This window comes from Plectrocnemia conspersa, unplaced genomic scaffold (genome assembly GCF_051122295.1).
Source record: "Plectrocnemia conspersa isolate PC_06_02 unplaced genomic scaffold, ASM5112229v1 ptg000001l, whole genome shotgun sequence".
Taxonomy (NCBI): Eukaryota; Metazoa; Arthropoda; class Insecta; order Trichoptera; family Polycentropodidae; genus Plectrocnemia; species Plectrocnemia conspersa.
The window spans coordinates 11525025-11550116 of NW_028277165.1; the positions used below are offsets into that span (position 1 = coordinate 11525025).

The 25092-nt window shown below is 32.1% G+C and overlaps 1 protein-coding gene across 2 annotated transcripts; it reads right to left on the reverse strand.

Annotated features, from left to right (window-relative positions):
- On the reverse strand, window positions 1-22564 carry crc (bZIP transcription factor crc). Of its 2 annotated transcripts, XM_088201611.1 has the most exons (5): window positions 22439-22564; window positions 17811-17934; window positions 17621-17748; window positions 16748-17053; window positions 1-1371 (listed from the first exon to the last, which is right to left on the reverse strand). In XM_088201611.1, exons 3-5 carry the CDS (start codon window positions 17730-17732, stop codon window positions 533-535), a joined length of 1257 nt encoding a protein of 418 aa, XP_088057737.1. In that variant the 5' UTR covers window positions 17733-17748; window positions 17811-17934; window positions 22439-22564; the 3' UTR covers window positions 1-532. The 2 variants fall into 2 exon arrangements, with proteins under 2 accessions (XP_088057737.1, XP_088057746.1); XM_088201620.1 differs by lacking the exons at window positions 16748-17053; window positions 17621-17748; window positions 17811-17934; window positions 22439-22564 and adding an exon at window positions 6776-7482.
- Window positions 22565-25092: the final 2528 nt, after the last annotated feature.

Genomic DNA, 25092 nt, shown 5'->3' on the forward strand with positions numbered 1-25092 from the left:
TCTGTCTAATATGTTTTTATTAATAATTCAATTGATGTACAATCAATAAATATCCAAAAAATAATTTTAAAAGAAGGCTGCATATAATTATAATGAAAATGTTGACAATGAAATAAACATAATTAAATGATACAAGTAAATATACTTTAGAAGCGATACAAAAATATTGATATACCGCGATGACGTTTGCAAACAATGATGCAACGATAACTTGTTCCTAAATCTAGAGAAATTATCAACGAAATAAAAAAAAATTATACACTTAAAATTACATTCTATAACTTTTAAGAAAAAAAGCCTTGGGGGCAATATTAATAAAAATTAAATTTAATATCAAGAACATATTTGAAAGAATTCAGAAATGCTTTGATCGATACACTAAATTATCTTATACGTCTACCTGTCACGTAAAAATTAACTTTTTAGATTAAAACAATTAAGGTACGTTTATAATATTAAATATTCATATCTCTACAGTGTCTCTAAGGATGTTCATATGATTGTGTCAACAAATTCAACGATACGACTGGAATTATTTCAGAAGCCCTTTGGCTTTGAAGAGATCTCGCAGTAAACTTTTCAAGTAAGTCACTTCCCGTTGTATGTCCGAATATTTGCTGAACAAATCGGCATTTTTGTTTTGAAGCTCTTTCTCCTCATCCATGAGAATTTCTATCTCGGCCTTCTTTTTTTGGCGGTAGCGGGTGGCTGCGTTTTTGTTTTGCTCCTTTTTACGAGACCTCCTGTCATCGTTTCCACGAGCATATGGTTTGGAACGAGAGCTACCTTTAGATCTAGAGCTCTTCAACGACGATAGCGGGTAAGACCATTCATCGTCGTTTTCGGAGCTTCCGTAAGTGCTGCAAGACGAGGAACTCGGAGACGAAGGCGAAAGCGAGGCAGATTCATCTGCATATGACTGATCATATCCATTATTGGCGAACGGTACAAAGTTTTGCTCAGTTGCTACTTCATTTTTCTTCTCTAGGCATTCGTACGTGTTGTTGAATGCTGGCAAGTTTTCGTTTGCCGGTATTATGTATTGAGGTTCGATATTCTGAGCTGCGTGTAAGACCAAATCGTCGATGTCCGTAGGTGTTACGATTGGCTCCAAATGTATGTTTGATTGCCATGCGTACGGATTGTTCAAAACTGGTACGGTCTGTTGTATGGGAGCAGAGTGGTGGTATTGGATTTCGGGCGGACTCTGCGGTGGAGTCAAGTGAGTCAGCTGGGGAGCGTTGTAACTTCCGCAGACGGACTCGAACTCGAGAAGCAGCGACTGGGTGTCCTGGACGGGTTCCTTAGCGACGGGGAATTCGTCGAAGATTGGCAAGTTGATCTTCTCCTCGAGCCAATCGGAGAAAGGTTCTGAAAATAATTAAGAAAAACATATGATTAATTATTTTATCAAAGTTAAGGTTAATGTTTTTGCAGTTTTGAGGCATGACTGGGCTCAAAGTTTATCAGTGTGAAATAAATATACATTCATACATGCATACAAACACAAATTTTAAACGGTATAAGATTATAACGAATTATTGACTTGTCATAATTAGAAAGGATATACAGTGGAACCTCGCTTAATTATAATATAAATTCATTTCAAAATCTTACTTGTAAAGCGAAACAATTTTTCCCATATGAAGCAATGTAAAATACGATAATACCTAGCAGGAGATATAATTTGACATCTAAATATCTTACGCTCAGTCTTTATTAGAGAACGGTTTTGGCACAATCCAGGACTTACCGATAATTTCATCACTCATTATGTGAAACAACGCTCGTTAAGTGAGTCATTTATTTACTATTTGTTTTTCTCTTTATGGGAGGTGCTCGTTAAGTGAGGTTCCACTGTATCACTTTTAATGTGAGCAAATCAATTACAAATAAGTTGAATAAATAAGCGGAAACAGAGCAAACAGATATAATTGGTGACAAATTATCAAACAAGTATTAGCAACTCAGTTAAAGACTGAAATTGGTACTAACAATTACTTGAAGCAATATTAGATAAACAAGGGTGAATCAAACTGAAACCTTAACACTAGCTTTACGGGTATAAATCTGTCAATTTGACGGGTGTCATTAAATATAGGTATATAGTGACCAATTTTCAAAAATAAAATAGTTTCCGAAAATAAAAATAGTGTTAATATATTTGCATTGTTCAAATATAAAGTCGTAAAAAAACCCAGAAAAAATACTGTCTGATACAAATAAAATCAGAAACCATCAATTTGATGGGTTTTGTAAATCAGGTGTTAAAAGTACGATAAAAATTTCAAACACCACTCTATTGTCCTGTAATTTGGCAGCAGTGTTATATATGTTGGGTGACGTTCAACATGAAGGTAAAACAGTAGCTTAAAATGGACGCTGCACAATTTGAGCAGTGCTTTCATTAACTATTGAAATTCATCGAAAAATGAAAAGAGCAGTTATTTTCGGCAGTAGAAGACATTGTAGAGGTAATTTGCCAAGAACTAATGTATGGAGTTGAGCTATGGATCAGCATCAAACCAAGTATTCCATGATGCAAGCCGAGCACTAAATTTACTAACTTCAGAATTTAAATATCGATATATTAATTCTTTATAGCAAAAGGTAGTGGTTATCTATAAATAATTGTTACTGGAGATCAACCACAGGAAATATTACGCTGATTATTTTGAAGCACTACATGTCCAGGAAAAACACTAACCAGTAAAACATATTCAGATATCATATAAGACAATGCTTGTTGAGATTATATAAAATTAGCGATTAGGTTATATAAAATTATTATAATAACCCAAAGGTAGGGCGGTTAAAGTATTTCGAACTTCAGCCATACTCGCCAAATTTCACCCCTAATAAATTTCAGATTTTTTGCATAACTGCTTAAAGGGGAAATGTAAGGAAAAGGTTCAGACACGACAAAGATGTGTACAAAGCCAAGGATTTTTTCTATACGATCCGTGTGCACTGAAAAACTTGTATTAAATGGTTTTAAACATTTTTCGTTCAACAGAATACAATCAAACAATGGCTTTCGTTAGACTCACCCTCATATATATCATTTAGCCAAGAAGTAGAGCTTTTGTCTATAAAACTGGCCATTTTGAATCAGATATTTTTAAAATAGTATTACATTATTTCAAATGTAAACGTGTCCCAAGAAAAGTTATATGTTTTTATATTTTACTTGTATTCCATTTTTCGTTTTGATTATAAAAAAATGTCAAATCACTCTTCACTAATTTAAAACCGATTTATTGTAATTAATATACAAATATGATAATCATACTAACAAACTGGGTGAAAGTGATCGTTTAAAAGCCCAAAAGCGATCATATTGAAAATCTGTCGATCAAAAAGAGAAAGTTTATCTACAGACGGGACGAAAGCAGACAGAATGTGTGTCAAGAAATACAAGCTGCCACATTACATAAAAGTATGGGAAATAGCAATTTGTAACATGAGATAGAGCGCAATAATTAGATAACGCTTCTGCAATCAAGGCCTACATGTCTGATAGATAACAAAACGCGGATGCGGAAAGATCGGGCACTGTCGGACATACTTTCACTTTCCTCAAAGGTCAGAAAATATATGAAGCATTTCTTGAACTTCATTACTCGAACATATGCTCAACGAATTCTGAAAGACTATTAGAAACAATTATAATTTTAAAATCACAATTGATTTCTTGATATCTATTTATCTGGTAGCAGACACGTGTCACACTCATAGTGCGTATTATGCTCATACGAGACCTTGCAGAGCTCTTTTCAAATTTATGCCAGTGATGCTAAAACTTGTGTTTTAAGTTGTCAATTTTATTATAACATAAACACAATTGTGTGCGAATATTAACAATAATAATAATACATAACTTGATTGCTCATATTTTTTATAGTAAAATATTAAAATAATTTTCTCCCTCACAAGTAAACGCTTAATTAGCATTACACGAGCAAGCAATATTATTTTTATTAAACAATGTAGGTAATGCAAATGAATAGTAGTACTTAATGAATTTATAATGATAATCTAAATCAGTACCTTGAAGAATCAATTAAATTTACAATTCAAAAGAGTGTTCATTCCCAGCAATAAACACTATTGTTTATAAAATTAAATAACTGATAAAACTCAGTCAACGTTTGTTAATAAAAATCAATATCACAGTTTTAATTACATACTTATATAAACTATTAATAAACGATAAGCTCTAGATAAAAATATTTATATTGCCTTGTTTCCAAATTTTGATTAAATTAATAATTAAAATCAAAAGTTTTGAAACGTTTCGATCGATTGTATGGCAATGGTGTAACATCAGTCGATTTCCAAATATCTCAAGAGAGAATTCATTCAAATTAGTTACCCCTCGCGTAAGTGTAGAAAGTTACACATTAATGTTTCGGTGTATTATATTTTTTATAGAATTACGTTGTATGATTTAGTGTCGTGTAAATTTTCATCAGTTGGTTATTAAATATAAGAACATTAATATTTTATTTATGGAAAACACAGATAGACAGATAACACAAGAGACCTCATGCAATCATTTATCAACACAAAGATCAAGACACGAGTTAGCTCTAAAGATAAGCGAATTGTGTCAACGAAGCAATTGTGACACTATAAAGCCATAGGCAAGGTAACGAAAAAATTGCTAATGGACAGCGACATCAGAGAAGAATACGCTCCTCTTGTGTAACGGAAAGTTCCTAAGATATTTAAAGATTCCCTTCGAAGAAAACCGCGAACATTTGGGTTAAACCAACACAGACGAGAAATCTGGGCGCGAAGTTCAACGACGCGCGCAAGCAGAATTATCTAATTGAGTGAGCGAATGAGAGAAAAATCTGCTTCTCAAATGGATCAATTAATACAAGATATATTGAGAACCAGTGTCGTTAACGAGACTGAGATACGCGCGTAATTATTTTCGATAAACTCGAGCAAAGCGTTTCTTTCAACTCTTACGTTTATTGGAATTATCAACAGTAGGTTTTAAGGCAAGTTATAATATAATGATGGCAGTAAAAAATAATATCCATAGTTTTTTAACCAACTATGTGTGGCAAGAATATCCAATGAGCATCACTTTTTGCTTTAACCCTTCCTATACTATGTTGTATACTAAGTGTACATGTATATATTTATATAAATAGTAAAATAAAAGAATGTTCATATTTTGGGTAAACCTTCACGATACACTTACATATTAAATAAGATTATTACCGGAGTATCAATTTACCAACATAGTGTCGGATATTTTGGTACATTGCGTACAGAAATTTTTTAAATGATTTTTCAATATTATTTTTGTAAATAAATATTTGGTACGTTTAATAGCAGAATAATTTCGATTCACTCGTTTTCAGCACTTATTATTACAATGATTGTTACGGGTTTAACTTTTATTATAATGATTATTTCAGAATAATATTCGTGTTTTTTTAATTTTTAATCACTAATTTTTATATTTGTTTAATATGTGCACTGAATGTACATCATCGGAGCGCACGGATTTTTTGCATCGTAACTGGAATATTTTTTAAAATACGCACTGCGCGGCCAGATAAAACCATGACATTATTAAATAAAGTGAGTGTATGGAACAATTTACGCTGCACGGTCAAATATGAGTGGCCAGGGGGTTTATACAATATAATTATCACTGATATACAGACTTTGATATTAGTCTAGTGTTCAACTACTTACTTAGTGGTTTATTGTATTACCCAGTTATAATGCATTGGGCTAACGCCTGTCATGTTGCAACGATAGATTTACAGGCAAATGAAAAAAAAAATGTTTTATGAAAAAATGCGATCGCAATAGCTCTGACACAAATAAAGTGGAGGTGTATCAATCAATTGTTCAGCTGTGGTCGACTTATGAATAAAATATCTGAAAATGTACTGCGCGGCCAAACGATTATATTTAAGTACAATAACAGGAAAAAATATAATTTGATTAAGAGCAGAAAATGTTGACGATCCATGTACTGTTACGTTATTAATTATCATTGATATATCATTTTCATGCGTTTCTATAATGGTTGTTAAATGATTTTGTTAAATAGTCGCATCTGCTAATTTTGTTCAATTGATCAGGTGTTTCATTTACACATTATAGACGAAATATAGTTAAATTTGTGTTCATTGACATGCCACAAAAAAGTATAGCACTGCTTAATTAATGGAAAACGCGGACTTTCTAGAGAAAGAATAGAAAGATATCTACAACGAAATGGTCAAGTTCATATTAGGATTAAAAGTCCTGTCTCTCAAAACAAAGAAGCGCATTTGTATTGAAAATATATCCCTTAATATTTTCATATTAAGGGCTTTCCCTGCTTCAATCATTAAAATAACATGTCCGAGAATACGAATTTTAAGCCGCGCAGTAAGTAGTTTTTCGAATTTTCTTTTAAAAAAACCGTTTTTATTAACATAATCAAACTACAGTGAAACATGTTTTTTTATAAATATAATTATGTTGACTCTTATCTATAGTGGTTGAGTATAATGCCAGTCATCTTTTGAGGCTCTGACCTACTTAAGTAATTAAACTAGGGAGTCATGGAAACAGAGATCTTTTTCGACCTACAACTATGGAACTGTGCCATATTTAAACTGGATGTTTATTTACAAAACACTTACAACACGAAAAATAGGTTATACAATCTGTCCCTCTCGCACACACACATACGTACACAACGAAAAAACGCGTCGTTATTAATCCAATCTCGACAATTATCTTATTTACGTACCGTATAACGTAGACGCCATTACGAAAACCTGTCCCCCACGCCGTCGTCAAACGCGCGTACACTACTTTTAATTTATTTACTTAATTAACACTATATAATATATAATAATATATGTATGGCACGATCACAATTTCGAATTTGACTAATTTAAAAGAACATATATCGCCTTTACGGGTAACTTTTTTAAATTTCTTTAAGTACGATAATTTTCTTCAGATCTTCTCTCGTATACAAACTAATATCACCAGAATCGAATTTATTTATTAATATATTATTATTAAATTAAACTGTCGTTTAATTTGGAGATCGCAGTGCCTTTTTGAATGTTATTCACTGTGTTGATGGTTTCGCGGTCGTTTTTGAGGTCGTGGGGGACAGGCGGGCGGGTTCTCCTGGGTTCAGCGTCTTTTCACCAGTTTCTGTGAGTTGATGATAATCTCCCTGTTCCACTTGCACCTGTATACGAACTTCATTCTAGAAGTGACGCCGAGCCGGCGCATAGGCAACCTCAAGCAGCATATGGTTATGTGGTCGGGAATTTTCGTAACGGTGCCGCTTTCTCGGCGGAGACGTCCTGTATATCCCTATATGAAGGGGTGTGTAGCCGTGCTGCGGTGGCAGCCGGTGCGTTGTCGTTCGGACGGGATCCGGACGCGAGAGAGCAAAAGACACGAGCGACCGACGGAGAAGTCTCTCGATGACTGACTGACCGAACAGCAGTGGGCCACGTGACCGGCACCCACTGCCACTGGTTGCCGTCGCCATCGTGACCGCTTTTGGGTCATCGTTCTGCTGCCGGACAACGCTGATAAGGAAAACACGCAAAATCCGTGACGAGAGGCACAGGAAGATTTTGCCCTCCGGGCGACAATTACGACACAGACGCATCTCTGCAGCGTGCAGTCCAACAACTGTACCCTCGCATAACTTGAAATTTGAGGAAATTTAATCAAAATAGGGTCATCGCCGACGTTGCCAATATTGATGCGTTTTTAACACATTTAAGACCTTTATATCAGGGCTGTGGAGTCGGAGTCGGAGTTGGAGTCGTGGTGTTTTGGCCGGAGTTGGAGTCGGAGTCGTGAAAAATGAGCGACTCCGACCATTTTTTTAAATTATGAAATTTATGAATTTTTAATTGCGTAATAATGAATGTGTATAGCGTATGAATATTAAACGAGTAGAAAAACACCCAAAATACCTGATAAAATTAAACTTTTTTGAGTTGGAGTCGAAGTCGGAGTCGGAGTCGGAGTGGAGTCGTGTTGTTGGTAAATATCGAATTCGGAGTCGGAGTCGTGTTTTTTTTTAACGACTCCACAGCCCTGCTTTATATGCATAAGGCCATGGAATGATTTGATCTTTCTATTCTTCCTCTTCACGCATAATTTCAAATATCCTAGGTATTTATCTACAATACCACATACCAAGAGCATCGTGCAATATTTGCGAATGGGTTTAAACGGGGTAGAATCAGACGAATGAATAAAAACTGAATACCTACAAGTTTTAAACAACCAGAAAGTTTAGGAATCGGTGACATCTATATAATTAATTATATGCATTATAATTTATAATCAATAGAAGTCATTATGCAGCTAGAGCCGATGTTCAATAATAGCGCATTTTTATAAATAAAAATTCGAGTCTGTTGCATGCTAGGTTATCAATTTAGACCTTACTAAATACGCCATTCCGACCTTCAATGATGATACTGCGATTTCTCTATATAAATTAAACAATCTTTTAGTCATATTAAATAGCATTTTTAATTCCAGATAAACATAATCATATGGACAATCTGCTCCTTTCAAAAGTGTGATTATCAACTGCCATGAGTTTCATATTATTTCGGTTTCAGTTTTAGTATTATTACTTTTTAAGACCACAGTTTTATCAACATCAACAGGCAAAGAACGGAGAAATTAGACATAATCTAAGGCGATTAGAACAATAAAACACATCCAACCTACAAGTAGTCCAAAAACTAACAATCTTTCTCGGCGAAGTGTAATTTTGCCAGAGTTGACGCTCTATATTTTTCTTAATATAGATATCAGAACTATATATAAGTCACTAATGAAAAACGATTACAATATCACACATAATCGATCGTCGACGACAAAACTTAAGATCTTAACTGGAATTACTTAACACATTGTGTAATGTTAAATTAAAATAGGCGATAAAATTTAGCGATTTAGAACGTTGCTTTTTTATGACAAGTACAATTCAAGGTTTTATAAGCAGTTAAAATATACATATATTGATCGAACAAATATTTCTTGCGATTAAAATAATCTTTGTTGTAACCCTGATAAATTTTAAAAGTAATATAATAGCAAGGGTGTACATACTTATTGATTTCATGTCAAAATTAAAATTAAAAAACAGCGACCCTCAATCCGTCACAGTATCATACTTTTTTTATGTAAGCAATGTTTATTATCTGCGAACGTAACAAAACACAAAATCATGCACACGTTACATGATCACAATTTATGATTTTTAAAAACGCGTGCGATTTGCGAAAATAGCACAATCGAGTGAAACCGTTGTTCTGAAACATTATGTAGTTGTACATACATATACAACCACGAAAGACCGGAATTCGAGAAGACAGACCGACCAGTTTTTGTGACCAAACTGTCCCCGAGATCTCGCGAGTGTCCCCCGAAAAGTAGCCATACATCGTGTACCGAAAAATTATTTATTCAAACACAATCAAGCTTGCTTCGTAAACAGGAACATTTTGTACGAAGACCATGTGTTATAAAATAAAAAACAAACAAGCGATAACCTTAAAATATCAAGGTTTACAGTTTCAGAAATGATATCAAAGGCAATTTTGCACGCTTTTAAATAGCATGCACTTTGATCGATTGAATACGTGATACAATTGAACATTATGTATTTAGGTTGAGTTGAATGTTAAACGAGAGATTGGCAGTTCTGATTCGTCTCATTAGACTTGAGCAAACTGACAAAAATATTTATTGCACTATAGTAGATTGTATAGAGGCCCATTTTCTTGCGTTTTTATCTGAACATCCCCACGTTTTTAATTTTATAATTATACGAATTGCCTTATTTGCTTCAGAAAATTCACAATGTTTAAACCACCAATGCACGGATAGATAAGTAAGGATTCCAGTAAGACAGCTATGAATCAAGTTATAGTTCAGAATATACATCATGGTGCATAAGAATCTTTATCATTCTGCTAAACAAAAAATATTCAATTTTATTTTAAAAATCAGTACTCCATTATTAAAATGGTATGAGAATATACGCACTATTTTCTTTCCAGGAATCTGCCCACGAAACCAGCGATACATGTGATGGATGTTTACAAAACTAGTCAGTAAATGATTTGTTCAAATGTTCAGTATGTGCGTAACAATTTATTGAATGCGCGCAATAGAGCAAGGTCAGCAAAACGCGGCACGCACGTGCTTCCCCCCGTGGGATACAGCCGGCCGGCGAGAATAGTTCTTCGACACATCAAGTACCACGTGTATAGCTAAGCACTAAGACAAAATTAGTTTTTTTCTCTACATGGTTATTTTTTTGGCAATAACGTTAACTTTGTTACTGGTCTTTTAGATGCCGTGCGGTGTGGTAGGCGGGGTTAAAACCACACATGCAACGAAACAATTCGGCGCGTGCTCGAACATCGGTTAACCCTCGAGTGACGTGGCTTTTTCGCAGCGTTAAATATGATAACTTTTGAATTAAATTATTCTAATTTGTATTGGTACAAATGTTACAATTATTTTGTCAGTGGGCCACATAAGATTAAAAGTAAAATAATAAAATTCGTTTTCTTTCCAATTTGAAAAATATTTTCCAAAAACTGAATATTTTGAAATTCAATATAAATCATTTTTAAAAAAATCTGGTTTTGAGGATTAATTAACGAAATGCATTGAACTTGTTTGATACTTGTTTATTATCACGGCACCACGCTCAAATTTAACAGTTGCAAAGCGGTCAATTAATGCAAACCTAACCTAAAAGAATATAATAACAGTATAATGATTTATTTGTTTAGGTTTGAACAGCAAATGGACGTTTCGCAGCTGTCAAATTTGAGCGTAGCGCCGTATTAATAACCAAGTAGCAAAATTTTACAAGTTACATTTTTTTATAGATTCGTTGCAGTTATTTATGGATTGTTCACTGTTACAATCAACGCTCATTCGTACTTAGCCTGTTCAAATTTTAAAACGTATTTTTGCTACATAAAAACGTTTTAAATTTGAACAGGTTATGTGCAAACGGCATCAGCGTTGATCAAAACAGGGAACACCCCATGAACACAACAAAACAGATTCTTGCCGCAATTGTTCGAACACATCCATTTTCAATGTAATTATAGTTGTAAATAAATAAAAAAATGTATCAACAAATAAATAAATTTGACCCTTAATAACATGAACGTACCAAAAAATTACCATTTTATATTAAATTTAAATATTCATTTTTTCCTTCAGAATCATCATTTTTCATGGGAATAAAATCAATGTATTTCGGCAACTTATCTTCAAACCTAGAATAAGCAAGTTTCAAACAAAGTAATTTTAACATATGTACCAAAATAAATCAAAATAATTTAATTTAATGTGACGAAAAAAGGCAAGTCACTTGAGGGTTAACACGACGTTCGCACGTGGGCCGAATTGCTTCAATGTATGCGAGCGTGTATATGTATACACTTGCATGTTTTTTTATTATTTACGTTTACATGTACACTGAGTGTACATCACCGGAAAAAGTCAAGGTACTGGTCTTTTAGATGCCGTGCGGAGGTAGGCCATCCGGGCTAAAGGCCTATGTGGCCCGGATGGCCTGCCTCCGCACGGCATCTAAAAAACCAGTACCTTGACTTTTTCCGGTAATGTACACTCGGTGTACATGTAAACGTAAATAAAGAGTTAACACTAATATTATTATTAAAGTCGCTAGCATTATTGAAATGCAATTATATGTATAAGGCCGACCGCACATGCACGTTTTCCTGATCAAGAATCCAGAATCAGAAACATAATGCACGCATTTCATACAAAATGTTATACATGACGCACACGTTCGTATATTTTCCGAACGCCGTGTACATTTTGTATTAACTGGGTGCATTCGAATTTCCGAATCTGAATTCCTGATGCGGAAACCTAATCAGGAAACCGTGCATGTGCGGCCGGCTAAATGCAGAATTAAACATATCAAATATTTATTACAAAAATTCTGTTGATAACTTCTGTATGCGAATAAAAAAATCCGACTAGTAACACTCATACGTTTAACTGTATTGACGTTCGGATTAATTTGGAAGGAAGCTTTTACTGTATATTCCAAATAAATGCTTATAAACATGAGTCTCATTTGCAGGTTAATTATTTCATTCCTCCCAGCATAAGTGAAGTAATTGTAATCAATCCTTAAAACCCAATTCAACTTTTAAAATTCTACCTTTATAGCTTCTTTGCTATTTAGATAACCTCGATCGCCTATTTATTTTATGTATTCAGATTTAACAAAGATTATCCTTGATATCGCGTTTCGCGATTTAATTTCACCTTCGTTAACCGATTTTCGGCCTTCTAACTTTTCCATCGGAAACCAAAGCAAAAAACAACAACATCGATCAATTGGTATCGCACAGTGGCAAAATTGAATAAAATCATGCGCACTGCAATATTACAATCAGCCTTGAATTGAACGCAATCAACATTCTTGCATATCGATTTGCATCGGCGACATAAAATATTGCAAAAAGCTCGGTCAATCTAGCACAAAGAAAATTTAGAGAAAATGCATGCTTTAGAGGAGGCCAGACCTATTTATAAAATAATGGTACTTCTTTTTAACCGAAGGACGTCTAGCGATAATGTTTGAGATGAGAATGTGCTATTTTTAAATTAAAACTCAGACGGTGCAGGGCCGTGGACATCAGCAAATACACTTGTGCACACAATAAGAGATAAATAAACGTTTGACCTTACAGAATTCAACCTCTCGCAGTCTTGGATAAGAAAACGTAAAAATAATATTGAATTATAAAGTTAAGCAAGGGATGTACTAATTGGATAGATATCAGAAACATATTTCTTGGTGTTACTATTTTATTTTTTCTCTGGAAATATATTTATAATTATTTCAACTATACCAAAAAATATAAAACCAGGGCCGGAAATTAATTTGAATTAAAAGTCAACGATCTCATAAAACTGTGACCCCCTAAGAATATTTATATATTATCATAACACTATCGCGACAATATCCAATTTATTGAAGCTAACCAGAATTCAGTACATATTTGCAAAGAAATAAGCTACAAAAATCAACAAATTAGTCCAAACGCGATAAGGAGCCGATCAGACGACCATAATTAAATTTAATTAGATAATTAGTCGAGCAACACAAGATAAAGAAAAGCGCTCATCTAAATTTGCAATAATATTTTGATACATAAATCAGCACATCGATAACCCGAAGTGTATAATTATTGCAGTTCAAACTTCATTGCCATCCTTCGCCAACTTATCTCAGACAATCAGAGAGATCTTTACAGCACACGTCAAAGAATTGACCAGTCCAATCGCTATCAATAAAATCGCGACCTCGCATATACACTTTCTAATGAATCGACCGAGAACGCCAATCGTCATCGACTCAAAAGCCCTATTTCCTTATTGTCGATTTAATACTGAACGAGTCGGTTTTTTCCCTTCGATTTTCAAGGTCTCAACTCTGCTTCAGGTCCCTTCGAAGCGTAAAAACGCGTATATGTATAAAAAAACGAGTTATAACACGTGCGTGGTGTTTTTTTAAGTTTTTTGCTAAACTAGATAGAACAATACAAATATAAAATCGCAACTCATTTTACGATAAAAATGAAAGGCGAGCGAAGCGCGATATGAGCTGTGTGGCATTTTCTACAGATCGCTTCAGCATGAAGGTCTCGTTGATAATAAGTATCATGATTGTAGAATGAAAAATATAGAAAAAATAAACGCGATCAAACGTATTGAGCTAGAATTGTAACGAGATGACGAAGGTTGAATTATTTATTAAATAAATAAATACTCAAAGTGAATTATAATTATAAATGGTTTGAATCAGTATTCACAAACAAATAATAACTGATAAGGTAATTATAAGTAACCGAGGATTAAACACTGCTTCATTAAAAAATCTAACTTATTACAATACAAATCATCTATAAATCGTCTAAAAACAATAAAATACATTGTACTTTATTGATCATGAAATTTCGTGTTGTTTTCATTCAATTTTAACCTTTGTATATATTATATATACTTTTATTATTTTGTTAAAAAAAACAGTGGCGTCATGGAAACAATCAAACTATAAAGTAATAATGTGAAATTTAAAATGTTTTATGTAAAGATAAAACTTTTCAGATTTTAAGACTAGTCTTAAAGTTGCTTATTAGCCCTACATTTCTGTATATTTATATTTTCTAAACTCGATAAATTTGTATTGAAGAATAACATTTAAAAAAAACTTATACTAAACATATAAATTGAAATAAAATATAAAATAGTAAAATTTGGTCAGTGATTATTAAAGTCTATCTGAAAAATTATATTTTAATTGTATACTACCAATAATTAACAGCAATAATAATTTTGCTGCATCGCTTTTAGTATTCAATACTGCTAAAACATGGAAAAGCATGTAATTAATCAATTATTCGATGAGTTAGTGGTCTAATTGGTCACCTCTATAAGTTTTTGTTAGTTCATTAAGATTTTTTTGTAATTGTGGGAAATTAATCGCGAACAATAAGTTGAAACAACAAAATATTGAAAACTCTACTTTCAGAATATTCTTCAGACTGAGAGTAATAAAATTATCTTAAAGCATATAAACATGTTTCCGAGTCTACGAACACTGCCAATTGAAAACCGGCATTTTGAATATCAAATCAATGAAAGATATCGGTCTACATATGCAAATGTTTTTGAAATGTATAAAAATTATATCCTATTTTTCATCAATCAATATTATTTTGTAAACAGTGAGTGGATTATTATATTTGGTAGTAATCTTTATTTATTTGAGTATAAACATATATTTTATACTATTTTACTATGATAATGATTTAATTTTTAATATCGAAATTAATCATATGCATATAAGGTAAATATGGTTTTATTTTTCCAAACTAACCAAAATTTATCGACAAAGTATTATGGACGATTTTTTATATGTACACTAGACACACAATAAACCAGTGGTACGGTGACTAATACATAAAATACTAGGAGAGGCTTCCTTGCTCATATCTGGAGATAGTAATTAGTGATTATATTATAATTCCGATTATCAAATTAGATTTTCCTAATATCATGGATGAATAATTAAAAATAGAATCGAGATAAATCATGCATAGATTTATTTTGTAAACTACAATAATAGTTTATAATTAATAAAATAGATGTCACTGATTTACAGTTTGGTTTCAGTCTGGTGTCTCGCTACTTACTTGATTGCGATTACCATTTTGTAACGCATTGGGCTAACGCCTGCTAAGATGCAACGAACGATTTAAAATGAATAAATAAATGCTAGGAATTATTGTGTATTTTCATATTTCAATAATTAAGATCTTATCATTAGTTTTACACAAGAAGCTGTCAAGTAATTGATCGAGTCAGCGGCGATCTTTGGAGTGATACATTGCCACATCGTAACAAGAGTACATAAAAAATTGTAACAATTAGAGAATCTTTCTTTAGTGATGATCATTTTTTTAATAAAGTAAATTATTTTATATATATTAAAAATCAAACTCAGAAGCTCTTGTAGCATGTATCCACTGGCTATTTCCAGAACTATTATATTAAATATTTATATTTACATATAATACAAAACATATTGTGATTCAATTATTATTTTTTTGTGAGCTCAAGGTCCAAAATACCTTAAGTTATCTAATTAAGATGGTTTTGAATAATTCATAAACCACTTTATATCATAGACACGATTATATAATATGAATTATCATAAAATATTAAATATTTAATTAACTCAATAGTTTCAGTTAACACTCGTCCACCAACAGATATTATTAACCTTTAACTGGAAAATTTCCATACCAAACGTATGAATGTTAATTGTGGTATTTCAGATTTTATATATATTTAAATATTCAACGTTGCAGACTAAACGGGTTAACGCCATCCTGCGGCAAAATCTATGTATAACATTGGTTATTTATAAATAATACAGATTATTGCACATTTGTACAACACATTTATGTCACTATATGTATACGTGCTTATGGAAAAAAAGCAGTCGGCCGCAAAAATAACATTCGATAACTCGTTTTTTGTATAATATTAAGCTACACAACAGTCCAAATAATATCTTGAAGTCTAGCAGTAGATCTATATAGCACAGGTTGATTACCTGTTTTCAAAGGACAACCGGTCTGTTAAACGACACGCAGAGGTTTGCAATGTGTTCGACTTATATCAAAACAAAGCTTATTTGAAAAAATATCACACAAAGGAACATACAATAATTTTAAAATGTAATAATAATTTACGGATGACATTTCTCAACACATATTGTAAAGGACTGATATTGAGATTAGATAAAAGTCTGACAATACTTAATAATACAATACATTATTCATGTTCCGTGTTATTGCTATTAATGTATGCACAGCAGGAAGCAGCTTTAGTCAATTTTATGTGATTCATAATATAGTAAAACTCATTTAATATAAAAGCAATCTGGTTATAAACATAGAAGTGACGGATGATTATATTTTATAGATATATACTGCGAGCAGTCTGGGAAGCCAAGGGGACTAATAATACTACCAGAATTATGCCGCTTCAAGACAATTGCACTTCGCAAAATGCTCCTTGTATTTTCCATTCGCTCTACATATGAGTTATTAAAACATTTATAAATGATAATAGAAGAACTCACCTTCTTTGTATTCGTCCAAATCATTCAATAACTTGGTGGCTAGTTGCGCCCTGCTCGTTTTGTCATTGGGGGAAGAACTTCCAGAAGGAGTTTCTGTTGGAGAATACGGCGAGGTGAGGAAAACATCTTCTGCTTTGATTGTAGGAACCAATTGTCCGGGTTTGACATCTCCAGGCGACGAGGGTGAATATGCTGAGTCGATTGAGGAATCGAATAGTACTGTATAATCTTCGATTTGTACCAGTTCATCGTTTTGTGTCCGATTTTCGCTTTGAATCAAAGACAATGGTAGAGATAAGAATATTCCTGTTAAAAACAAAAATACAATAAAATATTTGATATGTTTTGATAAATCATATAATTTACTTTCTAAAATATAGAACATATATTGACAACGAAAGCACATTGCATGATTTAGGAGCAATAATAAATTGAAGCACCACCATGCACTAAAAGCAAGTTAAATTCACTGAATGTAAGCCATACTGGATTTTGAAAACAAACCGATTAAACTCTGACAGTTTGACCTGATCGATACCCTGAAGATTTGATTATGAGTATTTATGAAATATTTTTTATTGATAATCAAAATACGTCAATATAATTGAAATTGATAAAAACCAAACAAAGAATCATTAATAAAGTGGGTGTGTCGCAAGTTTATCGGAAATTTCTAAATTAACATAAAAACATTGCTTCAAGGTGATCATCGTCATAATTCATGCGATTCTACAGAAGTTGATTCGGGATTAAAATTTTTACCAAAATTAAATATTAATTAAATTTATTAATGTTTCGAACCAAGTTGTTTTGAAATAAAATCATCCAAGAACTAAACCAGTATCAAGTTTCAGAATCAATCGATATATTTACCGTCGTTTAGAACCAAGTCATCGTTGCCTAACGTCCAGCTTTCGTCAACGCCGAACGGCGAGAACGGTTCCGCCTTGGCGGAACCGTCCAGGTATTCGAAGAATTGACTCATTGTAGTTGTATGAATCCTAAAACATTTGATGAATTATTAATACACAGTTTCTAGTTTTTTTAAATCACATTTTCTTACCTCTTGTGCAAAAGGTTTGTATGTTGCGAAGTTTGTGTTTTTCAACGTTGATGGTGCGTTGCTTGAATCGTATGATAGTTGAGTGTTTACCACTAAGGGGTCGTTGAAGAACGCCATGATGGCTCTGAAAAAAATAATAAAAAATACATTAAATACAGTTCATTTCTTACTTTGAGTTGAAATACTAATTTTAATCTTTTTCAGTGCTTACGACAAGAAAAAAGGGTCACTAATTAATGTATATTTTATATTACAAATATTTAAACTAGATAATACATATGTATATCAGATATACAAATGTGTTTATTTAATAGCATATTGGGTTTTCTCCAATATGTTGCAAATTTTTTTTAATAGATATATAAATAAAAAAAATGTTTTTTATTCACTTTTGTAAATCGAAAATTTGTTAACAAAAACTTGACTGAATTTCTAAATCTTTGCTTGAACTAGACTAATTCTAAAAAATATATTTTTCTTTAAACTGAAATAACTTGTTCAAAGACAAGATTCGATTTACTTTATACAATAAAAAAACAGATCGATATAACAATATATGAAGAAACTAATAACATTACATTTTTTAGATAACTATTAATTAGCAATAGATTCTGGACGAACTCGCCACACAAATATTTACTTATTACAAATTTTGCATTGCAACAAAAAATTAACCCAATGCGTTACAAGTAGGGATTCCAATCCCGGGATCCCGAACGATTTTCGATACCCGATGAGTCCCGGGATTATAAAACATAATCCCGATTTTTTCGGATTGGTTGATTTATCAAGCACAATCGAATTATTATTGACAACATCGTTATATTTCGTGTACAAACTTGCGCGAGTTGCACGTGTCATCTGTGAATCTATGAGGCTGTGAGTCTGAACGTGCTTTTTCAGCAGCAGGCTGCTTAGGAACCAAAATCAGATCAAGGCTAAATGATAAAACACTTGATGCTTTGATGTTACTTAGTGAGTTTTATTCAAAATAATGTTTTCAATTAATTGTGTCTATGAATGTACATACCTATGTACATACATTGTCAAAAGTTCATTTTTTTCTTCTCAAATAAATATATAAGACCTTCCCTTTTTTATTTTTATTATATTATTTTCTATTTTAAGTCCAAGACTAAAATTATACGTACTTTATACATTGTACGTACTTTATACATTGTACGTTATAAAAAACAGATGTAAAAATATATTGTATTATTCATTTTAAATTATTTTTATCGATAAAATAACATGAAAATTATCCCGGGACTGGTCCCGGGATCGACTAATTGCAATACCGAAATCCCGGGATCAAAATTTTGGCCCGGGATTGGAATCCCTAGTTACAAGGTTAATGCAATCAATAACCACCAAGTAGTGGTACACCAGACTGGAATCAAAGTAATTACATTAGTGACATCTATTTTATTAATTATAAACTATTATTACAGCTTACAATCAAAAGATGTCGCTATGCAGAACTTAGCTTAGTTTTATTTTAATTATTCATCGCAATATTCATCTGTGAGATTACAAAAATCTAAATCTAATGTATGAAAATCAATCAAAATTATAATTATATAAATCACTAATTCTGATCTCACAAGACAGGAAATAAATTGAAAAACACTAGTGTCCATATGGTATTCGAGGCCAGGTTTTTCGGGTATTAGTCGCCGAAATACGCCACTGAACTATCATGCTGGTATCTAAATATATTTTTGGAAATAGCTACGAGGAGGTGGTTCGATAAATGTGTAATATAATATTAATTAATAAATAACTGCAACAGATCAAATTGTTTCATTAAAAATTAGCCCAATATATATTTAATAAGTATGTATATGCATGAATTTTATTAGGTCATCAAGGTGCATTGGGGTAACCTACCAGGTTACGCAAGAATTTTCTTGTGAAGAAGTATAACTTGCCATCTTTGTTTGAAATCTAAGCAAATTTATGTTTAAAAGTACCAGTAAATTAATATTTATTGAAACAGCCAGTTTCAGAAATTTTATAATTTATTTCTCTAAATAAAATGAGTTAAAAAAACTACAATGAAAATACTGTCAGTTAATCATCACCACCCAAGTATAGCTATATTATGCCAAAATAATATTTTAATCGTAGAATCGTTTTTTCTACCATAATCAACCAGTGGTATAGTAGATGATTAATACCTGAACGACCTGGGTTCGATATCAACATGAATTAGTGTTTTCCAATTGCTATCATGTCTAGGATAGCAAAATTAGTTACTACTACATAATAATAATACTGAAAGATTATCACATACAAGACTTTCCTGGATTTTCCTAATCAAATTAAGTCCTACATAGTGACATATATTGATTGTTTGTTGTAATAATAGTTTATAATTAATAAAATAGTCTGTAGTCTCACTACTTAATTGTAGATATTGATTATTTAATTTGCTGTAACACATTACATGGTCTACATAAAAATTAAATTATTAGTGCTTGAATTTGTCTCTTTTTAATCATTTTAAAAAGCTTCTAACACATTGTTCTTGAACTACTTCTTTGCTTTGCGCAAAGGGTTTTGGTTCATATTGCTTGCATCTGGTTAACTTTTCATTAATGTCATATATTAAGTTACTTTTTGATCGTTTATGGTAGTGTCCATCGTTCCCTCTAAGACGAGAGGGCCTCTGCGCAGAAAACCAAAAGCCTGAGCATGCCAAATTACCAAATGTGCTAGCGCAACATAATTTTTCTGCTTATGCAAACCAATTTTCTTACATCTTACAATGATGTAAGAAAATTGGTTGTTAGTAATTTTTTATTCAATACATATCAAAAATTGAACATTAGTGAAAATAAGAAGCAAAAGAATTTATAAACGATAATATAGATAAAAAAAAATATTTTTCAAAATAATTTTTGAAAACGCTGATAACTGCGCGGGACTTTCAAAACTGCCGCGCGATTGCGCACTCGCACAGCTTAGAGGGAACGTTGGTAGTATCTTATATTTTTTTAGATATCGGTCATTTCTTTAACTTTTTTAGGTATGTAACATATGAAACATCTGTATTTTGCCCGGAGGAAAAAATGTTGCGTATGACTGGTTACGTATGGACATTGAGCTCGCTACCAATGGAGCATACAAAAATTCAACTTCGAAGATCCAGTACGAGCTTCAAACTTGAAGCTAACACCATAAAAGACCGGCGTTTAAATATAGACTTTCTACTTTAATTGTCAGATTTTGGTCTAGCCTAGTCAGCACTATCGAGCAGCCACGAGGGATCTCATGTTTCGAGGCGACATGGTTATTCTAGAACGCATAGCTACGGTGTGAACCATCCATCTATGTATTTATATATTGTACAGACATTAATTGCACAAAATTTAGAGAAAAAGATTTTGAATTAAATTTAATAATTTGGCTTGTATTGTTACACCTGTTAAAACTATTTTATCAATGATTCTCAATTTGTAGGTCACCTAAAATCAAAATGTACATAAAAAATTAATAGCATCTTAAGCTTTGGTGGGTTAGAACAAAGGTGTCAAATTAAATTTATTATATACGTCATATTATAATCTACATGTATGTACAAAAAGACACTTTTTCATTTAGTATTTCATAGATAGCAGCGCAATTAGTTAAACATCGGAGGTAAAAAAATGTAGATTCTACCCTTCATGCAAAAATTATGGTTATAAACTACCTCACTATCGTTAAGATAGGTAGGAATATTTTTAGGGCTGTAAATGAGTAATTTTATTTGATCACAACAATTTATCATTAACTTTAAAAAATCCCAATAATAAAGTCGATACTGCAAAGAAAATCTAAACTCAAAATTCTTGGATAGGCAGACATTTGAATGGTGACTGAATATTAAGAATATACTGTATTTACAACATACTAAAAAAAATCGTTTAACATCCCCTAATTTATTCATCCAAGCCAACAAAGTTAAAGTCGCCAGACGTCCTTCTTTAATACAAATTTTAAAAAGAACTTTTGTTTTCAATTCCTGTAACAATACTGATATTTTCAAATCTGGCCTCCTTATAAAAGTACTACTACTGTTAGTGTAATGGAAATAGTTAAATAAATCAATTGACAACAATATTTACAGTATGTAGCATGTAAATTTGGTAGATTGCATATGTACCTGTAGTATCTATACTATAGTACTATAGTATCGATCGATCACACAAAAGTAAATTAAACCAATGACGTCAGAAGCGCCTCGTGGTTATGACTCACAAACTATTTAAATACAACTTGACGCTAATCGAATTAAGCTATTAAACATGTAATAAAACGCATTCATTTATTATTTCACGCACATTCCGGCGTTTGTTCAGACGTCAAATGACTAATATTTATTAGCTCAAGTTGGCAGCACTGTCGCCATTTTAAAATACGCAATGTGAAGGGAAACCTAATCAAGGTATGGCAAAATCGATCTTATCGGATTCAATTCCATCGAACAACAATTCGAGATCCAAATATACGTCTGTGACGTTTAAGATGTTGCATCATCGCATGCAAACGGAGTACATGGCAGCAACATGGCCGCCATAGAGGCGCGGATGCGGGTCAAATGTGTCGAATGAAAATAACAAAGAATATGATATTGTACTCACTCCATGATTGCTGAAGGTGCAGGCACACGAGTGTGCAAACGGCAGGGCGAACTAGTCCATCTTTACAGCGGCGATCGAGCGACGAAATAAAACAGTACACTCTTAATCGACGTCATGGGAAGGAATGGCCGGATTTTAAATGCTTTACTGCACTCGCGGCGCGAATGTTGCCATCTCGCTCTAGCGCGCGTGCTAGATAGAGATAGCCGCATTTCACAATAACCCTCCAGCGATTCCTAGAATTTTAGACTGAGGAAATTAAAAATGAAAGTGTGTCAGTTCTTAAAAATTATATTTATTTCATAAATAAAATAAAATAAATTCAACTTGACATACCAGGGGTGGCAAGGTCACATAGAAAAATAATTCTTCCTCCCCCCATTATTTAATACAACGTATTGAAAAATCTAAAATAATATTTTTTTTATTGTTACAATATTTTCATAATTTAAATACGGTAATTACAAAATAAAGAATACAGACCAATACATACTTTTAAATAAATACAATTTATTAGTTTGAACCAATTTTCTACTTCAAGATAAAAAAAATAGAAATGATAAAACATTAATAAATTGCACGACATTTCACATAGTAAAATAAAACTATAATAATATTTTTTTATAATTATTAAACTAAATACTATTTATCACAATTTACTTAGCTAAAGAGCTAAAATTACTAAAAAAATATATGGGTACAAAGCAATATGTGCTTATGTATTTTACGTTTATACTGTAATTTTCGTTTATTAGGTTAGTAGACAAAGGTGTATTATATATTATTTGTATCACTTTATTTTGAATGACTTAAAGTTTTAAAAAAAATTACTGTGTTACCCATTCCGGGAAAGATTGTTTATTACCAATCCGATTAGCTGTTTAAATGATAAAAATATGTTTTTTTCTTACTGCGCTTCTATTGCTAAATATCAGTGCATTAAAAATGTAATTAAAAACTAAATACTTAAGAAATGAAGTAGTTCTAACAAAATAAGCACCGACACGCTACTCCCCTTTGGAATAGTCGATGAGATTTCAGTTTATATGAAACCGACAAATATCCTGGTTATTTTATTTGTTGCGTTGTGGTTGAGTAATGCAGTGAGCTGTTTAAAAATGTGTTTTCGGTGACTATTCAATTAATCCTTAACCGCATATAGTCCCATATGTGGCTTGCAAGTAAATTTCAAAAATCTTTTATTCTGATCAATTTTTGTCTTGTTGCATACAGTGACATCTTTGGTGACATTATTGTGACCACTTTGCCATCGAAACCATAAATTGCGTTAACCGTCGATAGTCATTTGATGTGCATCAGTTGGTAATGTCACATTGCTATGTGTTTGAACAGAAATTTATCGTTGATTGTGTAAATCACACGTTTTAAAAAAATATATCGATAAATATTAAATAATCGTAAGTAAATTTGAGAATATATTATATATCGATTCATTTTTCAATCCTTATCATATAATAAATGAGGTTTCTTTATAAGGCCAAATATGGCGTAACATGCAGTAAATGTTATGATGATATTGCATTGAGTGTTATAAATATGTATGGAAATATGTGGTACTACATACAGTATTCTTTATTTTTAGATAAAATGGATCCAATATTTTTTTATTGACACAATTTTTTTTAACATATCCGATACAAGCGAAATCGAGTATTTGTCAGATGATTCTGAATTTGGTATTTTTTGCAAAACAATAAAACAATCTTTACCACACATCACATTAAATGAAACTTTGGAAACACCATAAGTAAAAAATAATAAAAGAAAGAATTCAAATAAAAAGGATAGCATTGTAAGGGTTAAAAACATTGCAAACAAAAATAAATGTTTTTAAAATATGTATTTACTGCTGACGATAATTCAACATATGTTGAAAAATAATCAATATTTACTACATATAAGTTTATTAGAAAGAATAACGACTATAAAACAATTCCATGCCCTAATTATGTATTAATTTATAATAAGTTTATGGGTAGAGTTGCTCTATTAGATTTAATAATACGGTAATATAGAATTCAAGTTAGAAGTAAAAGGTGGTATTGTAAAATATGTTGTCACATAATTGATTTAAAGTATGTAAATAGCTAGACTTTGTGGAGAAAAACTCACACAATTGTTTGCAGAATTATTTACAAGTAAGGGAGCATTATTTTTAATTCCACGGTCTCGTGAACGTCCAAGAGACGATAAAAATGAACCGTTAAAGAAATAAAATAAGTTAAATATTTATTTGAAAGTAATTGTAGAATATGGGGTCGACCATTTGACCGAGTGCACAAAATTTAAGCAAAAATGCGTGAAATTTAATTGCAGTGAAAAATCATTTATAAGACTTATTAAATGTAAAGGGCATCTTTGCATAAACAAATTTTTGTTTTTATGTTTTCATTTCTTAATTAATTTGTATTTTTTAAGGACATTGATCTCCTCCCTATAAACCGTAACGCAGCCATAGTAACATCGAACTTCCACTTCGCTTTTAAGTTGAAATATATTAAAGTTCATTATCTGCATCCAAGCGCAGCTTTCGATTATCGATACATACGACTCGAGAACTAGCGACTGCTCCCATGTTGATTGTTAGCTCTGGTGCGGCCAAGCAGGTACCTTGAACCCCCAAGAGTTCAACT

Coding starts and splice junctions, on each gene's coding strand:
- crc (XM_088201611.1), bottom strand. CDS start 17,732: ATGAGTCAATTCTTCGAATACCTGGACGGTTCCGCCAAGGCGGAACCG. Junction 17,054..17,620: donor TGACTTGGTTCTAAACGACG/GTAAATATATCG, acceptor TGTTTTTAACAG/GAATATTCTTATCTCTACCA. Junction 1,372..16,747: donor TTTGGACGAATACAAAGAAG/GTGAGTTCTTCT, acceptor AATTATTTTCAG/AACCTTTCTCCGATTGGCTC.